Source organism: Neolamprologus brichardi, chromosome 12 (genome assembly GCF_056152115.1).
Source record: "Neolamprologus brichardi isolate AB-2024 chromosome 12, ASM5615211v1, whole genome shotgun sequence".
NCBI classification, from domain to species: Eukaryota; Metazoa; Chordata; class Actinopteri; order Cichliformes; family Cichlidae; genus Neolamprologus; species Neolamprologus brichardi.
This window is the reverse complement of record NC_142115.1, coordinates 32,504,189-32,511,279: the sequence shown is the minus strand read 5'-3', so window position 1 is coordinate 32,511,279 and position 7,091 is coordinate 32,504,189. Positions and strand designations below refer to the sequence as shown.

The 7,091-nt window shown below is 36.5% G+C and overlaps 1 protein-coding gene and 1 long non-coding RNA gene across 2 annotated transcripts; both read left to right on the top strand.

Annotated features, from left to right (window-relative positions):
• The first annotated feature begins 568 nt into the window (after positions 1 to 568).
• On the top strand, positions 569 to 2,531 carry LOC148100318 (uncharacterized). The gene is made up of 3 exons (XR_015719819.1): positions 569 to 665; positions 2,081 to 2,187; positions 2,305 to 2,531. It is a non-coding gene; the product is annotated as an uncharacterized LOC148100318 (long non-coding RNA).
• Positions 2,532 to 4,291: 1,760 nt separating this feature from the next.
• Positions 4,292 to 6,307, top strand: LOC148100317 (E3 ubiquitin-protein ligase TRIM35-like). The gene has a single exon (XM_087848776.1). It carries the CDS (start codon positions 4,292 to 4,294, stop codon positions 5,711 to 5,713), a length of 1,422 nt encoding a protein of 473 aa, XP_087704902.1. The 3' UTR covers positions 5,714 to 6,307.
• The last annotated feature ends 784 nt before the right edge of the window (positions 6,308 to 7,091 follow it).

Sequence of the window (7,091 nt, the reverse complement as noted above, 5' to 3'; positions counted from 1 at the left end):
TGTAATATACCAATCCCACAGCTGACAGACAGGGGAAAAAAAGAAAAGAAAGATGGAGAACATAGAGTAAAATATAACAAAAGAAACATACTTGAAACAAGATCCCCCAGAAGACATGACCTATCCGCAGCCCCCAAACCCAAGGCCACACATCTCGATGGCAGCTGCCTGACCATCCCAGTCGAAGAAGGAGGGAGGCCCCCCACAGAACGAGCAAATTATCTCTCCAGAGGTCGGCCATACTGACACGAGCCGAAAACAGAGCCCAGGCTCCCCATGAACTTCCCGACACCTGGCAGGCATTCATTTTATTTTTTTTTTATTTATTAATTTTAGTTTATTTTTTGAGGGCAGCGGGAGGGATTTATTTATTCATTTATTTATTTTAGAAACCATATTTGACATATCACAGTAACTTTATGAATTAAAATAACTACTTTTATGAATATTATTTATTTGCTTCTCTAATCTTCTAAAAACTAAATTTGAAAACCTGAATTGTGACTAAACAGCGATATCTAGTGGAGACAACTAATTTTTACACAAATAATCACATGACCGTGATACATGAAAATGAAACGGTGTTGTACGGACCATAGACGCCCTTACATTACAGGCTGACAGATCTCTGCTGAAAAACACGTATTCAGAGTCACAGTAATTTGGTGAGTTAAAGAGATTTTAAGGATCAAATGACTGAGAAACTTGCAATCGTTGAAAATTTCCTGAGCTACCATGTGTGTTCAGAGACTTTCAGAGATCCTGTGTCTCTGAACTTTAAAGTGATTTTTTTTTTAACTGTGTATGTGATGAGCAGCTTTTTATATTCTTGTTTCTTTTAAAAACATAGTTTCTGAATATTTCTTGTGTTTCTCATGTAAATATTTGATCAGGTCAAAATCTGAATTATGATTTCTTTGCTTTTCAAAGTTGTGACACTTTGAAAAGCAAGAGGGGGCGACCTCCAGGCCTCGAGGGCCGGTGTCCTGCAGGTTTTAGATATCACCATTGATCAACACACCTGAATCAAATGATTACTTCATTACCAGGCCTCGGTATAACTTCAAAACATGCTGAGGAGGTAACTCCAAAATCAGCTGTGTTGGATCAAGGACACATCTGAAACCTGCAAGACAGGAACAGGACCAACATCCAGTTACTGAGCTGCTAGTTTTTGGTCCTGCTGTAGGTTGGATGTATGGACTTGTGATTTTTTTTTTCACCAGAATCTGACTCATGACATGTGACAGTAAATTCTTCTGTGTTGTCAGTTTCAAGTATTTGTGTTGCATTTTCATTCAGTAGAAAGTCCTGACCCTCTACTTGATAACCTACAGAAGATGAACGTTTCACAAACATGACTACAAAGGCACAGTCACACACAAACACTGAAACAAATAATAATTTAGTAATAATATCTTTGTTGTTTAATTGTCTTCATCATCCATCACTGAACATACAAATACAGCAGAAACACACAACGATCATTAATGTCATGACATATTAAGTTATATCAACAAGTTTATATCAATTTATTTTTTCATCAGTATTACTAGTTTCTCATTGTCCACTGTCATGTTTTTATTTTTTTTATTTATTGGTATTTCTCACACTGGTCAGCTCATCACATTTCAGTTGATGACAGACTTGAAAGTTGGAGTCTAAAGGTCTAAAGTTTTATTCAGGTTTGAGGCCACAGCCCATGTAGTAAAAGCAGATATTGTGTTTGGTTATTAATAATTAACTAGAAGACCATTACAGCAGGTGAGGGACTGTAAAGTACAAGCTTTAAAGATGTGACATTTGTTGAGTGTAAAAACTTTTCTGAACTGTAATGTCTTCAGAGACATTCAGAGATCCTGTGTCCTTGAGCCCGAACTACTTACAGGATGTCGTCAGTTTACAGTATTATATTTGTCACTTTAATGAAATCTGATCACATGAAATGTACTTGATTTGTATACATTTGGTTTATAACAAGGATATTTTTCTTAATGATTTATTCTATTTTTGTATAAATAAACGTTTGATTTGATATGTTTCAGTTGCATTTTAATCAAATGTATGACCTTTGTTTTAGGGGAGGAGATGAGAGCAGGGATGCTGTGATACTTGAACTTCTGAAACACCACAGCTTCATCTTCTTTGTGTCATTTTTATGTTCTGTTAGCATTAAAAACTCAAAAGGTAAACATTTTTTACATTTTGGCTTTTATGTTTTTCTATTAAGCACAAACTGCAAAACTGTCTGAATGACACTAACAGCGTCCTCTGGTGGACACAAATAACATATTCATCTTTCAGTTTAACAGGTGACTGTTATCCATGAGAATGAAAGTAAATTTTGACACTTCTGAACTGAGCTGAGACGCCATTACAGGGAGTCAGATCTCTGCTGAAAAACACACATTTGGAGGATTTTAACCAGAAAGTTCAAGAGACGCGAATTTGGTGAGTTAAAAATACTTGAAGATCAAATGGCAGAGAGAGCTCTTCTTGAAAATTTCCTGAGCTGCCATGTGTGTTCAGAGACGTTCAGAGATCCTGTGCCTCTGAACTCTAAAGTGATTCTTTATTTTAACTGTGTATGTGATGGGCGGCTTTTTATATTCTTGTTTCTTTTAAAAACATAGTTTCTGAATATTTGATCAGGTCAAAATCTCAATGATTTCTTTGCTTTTCGAAGTTTTTGAGTGTGAACAGTAAATTGTGACACTTATTAACTGACTAAAAGCAAGAGGGGGCGACCTCCAGGCTTCGAGGACCGGTGTCCTGCAGGTTTTAGATATCACCATTGATCAACACACCTGAATCAAATGATTACTTCATTACCAGGCCTCGGTATAACTTCAAAACATGCTGAGGAGGTAACTCCAAAATCAGCTGTGTTGGATCAAGGACACATCTAAAACCTGCAAGACAGGAACAGGACCAACATCCAGTTACTGAGCTGCTAGTTTTAAGTCCTGCTGTAGGTTGGATGTATGGACTTGTGATTTTTTTTTTCCTGCAGAATCTGACTCATGACATGTGACAGTAAATTCTTCTGTGTTGTCAGTTTCAAGTATTTGTGTTGCATTTTCATTCAGTAGAAAGTCCTGACCCTCTACTTGATAACCTACAGAAGATGAACGTTTCACAAACATGACTACAAAGGCACAGTCACACACAAACACTGAAACAAATAATAATTTAGTAATAATATCTTTGTTGTTTAATTGTCTTCATCATCCATCACTGACAATTCAAATACAGCAGAAACACACAACGGTCATTAATGTCATGACATATTAAGTTATATCAACAAGTTTATATCAATTTATTTTTTCATCAGTATTACTAGTTTCTCATTGTTGACTGTCATGTTTTTATTTTTTTATTTATTGGTATTTCTCACACTGGTCAGCTCATCACATTTCAGTTGATGACAGACTTGAAAGTTGGAGTCTAAAGGTCTAAAGTTTTATTCAGGTTTGAGGCCACAGCCCATGTAGTAAAAGCAGATATTGTGTTTGGTTATTATTAATTAACTAGAAGACCATTACAGCAGGTGAGCTCTCTAAAAGAACTTTGCTTTCTTGAGAGACTGTAAGGTACAAGCTGCAAAGACGTTACATTTGTTGAGTGTAGAAACTTTCCTGAACTGTAACGTGTTCACAGACATTCAGGGATCCTGTGTCCTTGAGCTCGAACTACTTACAGGATGTCGTCAGTTTACAGTATTACAATTGTCACTTTAATGAACTCTGATCACATGAAATGTACTTGATTTGTATACATTTGGTTTATAACAAGGATATTCTCCTTAATGATTTATTCTATTTTTGTATAAATAAACGTTTGATTTGATATGTTTCAGTTGCATTTTAATCAAATGTATGATCTTTGTTTTAGGGGAGGAGATGAGAGCAGGGATGCTGTGATACTTGAACTTCTGAAACACCACAGCTTCATCTTCTTTGTGTCATTTTTATGTTCTGTTAGCATTAAAAACTCAAAAGGTAAACATTTTTTACATTTTGGCTTTTATGTTTTTCTATGAAGCACAAACTGCAAAACTGTCTGAATGACACCAACAGCGTCCTCTGGTGGACACAAATAACATATTCATCTTTCAGTTTAACAGGTGACTGTTATCCATGAGAATGAAAGTAAATTTTGACACTTCTGAACTGAGCTGAGACGCCATTACAGGGAGTCAGATCTCTGCTGAAAAACACACGTTTGGAGGATTTTAATCAGAAAATTGAAGAGACACTAATTTGGTGAGTTAATAATACTTGAAGATCAAATGGCTGAGAAACTTAGACATTTTGAAAATTTCCTGAGCTGCCATGTGTGTTCAGAGACGTTCAGAGATCCTGTGTCTCTGAGCTGCAGCCACAGCTTCTGTTCAAGCTGCCTGCAGAAATTCTGGGAACAAACTAAAAACAAAAACTGTCCCATTTGTAAAAGAAAATCTTCAAAGAAATATCGTGATATAAACTTTGCTCTGAAAGAACTTGCTGATTCCTTTGCTGGGAGAAAGAAATCTGGATCATCTGAGACAGAAAAAGGAAAGAAGAAATTAACAGTGGTGTGCAGTAAACATGAGGAAGTGCCTAAACTTTTCTGTGTGGACGAGCAGAAAGCTGTGTGTCCTGTGTGTGACTTTTCTCTCCACCAGAGTCACAAAGTGGTTCCTGTAGAAGAAGCAGTCAGTGACCTGAAGAAGCAGCTGAAATCTGACTTAAAGTCTCTGCAGGACAAGAGGAACAAATACAAACAAGTGGAGGAAACATACAATGAAGTGATTCAACACTCCAAGAAGCAGCTGTTGTCCACAGAGAGGCAGATCAGAGCAGAGTTCAAGAAGCTCCAGCAGTTCTTGAAAGAGGAAGAGGAGTCCAGACTGGCAGCTCTGAGGGAGGAAGAGGAGCAGAAGGGGAGGACTATCAGCAGAGAGATGAAGATGATTGAGGAGCAGATCTCCTCTCTGTCAGACAGCATCTCTGCTGTTGAAGAAGAGCTGCAGAAACACAGCGTGCCATTCCTCAGCAGTTATAAAGACACTCAGAGCAGAGCCAGAGCCCAGAGCTCAGTGTCAGATCCACAGCTGGTCTCAGGAGCACTGATAGATGTGGCCAAACACCTGGGCAACCTGTCCTTCAGAGTGTGGGAGAAGATGAAGGAGAAGGTCCACTTCAGTCCTGTGATTCTGGACCCAAACACTGCAAGTGGGTGGGCTTATCTCGCTGATGATCTGACCAGTGTGAGGATTGGAGACACAAAGCAGCAGCTTCCTGATAATCCAGAGAGAAACACAAAGTATGCCAATGTTTTTGGCTCTGAGTGCTTCAGCTCAGGAAAGCACAGCTGGGAGGTGGAGGTGGGAGACCATCCACGCTGGAATGTGGGTTTAGTTAAAGAGTCAGTTGACAGGAAGGGAGAGTGTTTTGTTTCACCAAAATATGGAATCTGGTGTTTAAAGCGTAAAAATGGAAAATACACTAATGGTGCTGGTCAGACTGTGACAGTGAAGAAGAGTCTCCAGAGTATCAGAGTCCAGCTGGACTATGACAGGGGGGAGGTGTCCTTCTATGACCCTGAAGACATGACTCACATCTGCACTCACAGAGACACTTTCACTGAGAAACTCTTCCCATATTTTCATGTTGGAAATGTTGGAGATGCCAAAACCTCTGATATCAAAATCTGTCAGACTGAGATTTGATTGTAAAGTGATTCTTTATTTTAACTGTTTTTCAGTACAGCAGCAGGGTTCATTTTAGGGAAATTATTAATCACACTGTCTAACTTCATTATCAGGTTTGATTTCATTTTGTTGTTCTAGTGGAACTATTAGCAATTCAATGAATCCAAAGCAACTTTTTCATGTGAAAATCTTGTGACCCACTCAAGTTTCTGTGAGAAACTTTTACAATTTTTTTCTTGTTTCTTTTAAATTAATATTTTCAGACTATTTCTCATGTTGTTCATGTAAATATTTTTGATAGTTTTAAAATCTGAATGATGATTTCTTTGCTTTTCAAAGTTGTTGCGTGTGAACAGCAAACTGTGACACTTCTTAAAAGAAGGATTAATGATTAAACATCAGCAAGAGTCAACTTTACAACTACAAGATTTAAATTTCCTGATTATCAGCATCTTGTTTTCAGTTAAATAACATTTGAAAGTAACACGTCTTCTTTAAAGTTTTCCAAATTCAAAGAAATGACTTCTAAGTTCTGACGCTGTCTCATCAGTGTAACTACACTTGATTGATTTCATTAAAATGTTATTTCTTGTGTTGTTTTTAACCTTAATCAGAAGCTGACATCTCTCACAGTTTGAAAGATTTCTGGATCTTCTCATGTTTTATAATTATAGGTTTTAATTTGATTGTCAAACTTCACTCTCAGTCTCAGTGTTTCAATGAATCACCTACCTTTGATTTGTACTTCAATCTTATTCTTTAACTGCTCTCTTTGATTATTGAGATCACAAAATGTTTCTGTGAAGTGAAATAAATAAATTCAGTGATTCTGTTGTTGTTGTGTTTGACAGTAAATCAGCTTTTCAGACACAGTCATTAGTTCAGATTCATTTAACATGGAAACTCACTTTGATTGTTGTGTTTACATTTAACTGACTCCTTAGAATAAAAGATTATTTGCTTCTATTAGTTTGTAAATATTCTTGTTGTGCTGAAGCTGTTTTATTGAAACAATCAGCAGATTTTATCAAATCAAGAATTTATTTTAAGCAGCTACTTTTTAAATCTTTTTTTCAGACCAACATTCACATTTAACCCCAGACAGAAATCAAATGTGATCATTGATAAACTTTACATTCTCACAGCTAATCTGTATGTTTACAAACTCAGAAAATAGTTTGTATGAACAAAGCTGCAGAGATTTCAGATGAAGGTGCAGCTTTATAATAGTGATGTTTTATTTGTATATTATATTTACAGACAAGATGGAGACAAAGTTCATATTTTCTTCTCTAGTAAAAATGTTTACACTGTAAACATTTACACTAATCCTATTTTTAAATGTAAATCATTAAATGTTAGAAATGACTTCACTTAACAGATAAACAGAACACTA

Bases quoted from the DNA above. Each gene is read 5' to 3' on its own strand.
- LOC148100317 (XM_087848776.1), top strand. From the start codon at position 4,292: ATGGCTGAGAAACTTAGACATTTTGAAAATTTCCTGAGCTGCCATGTG.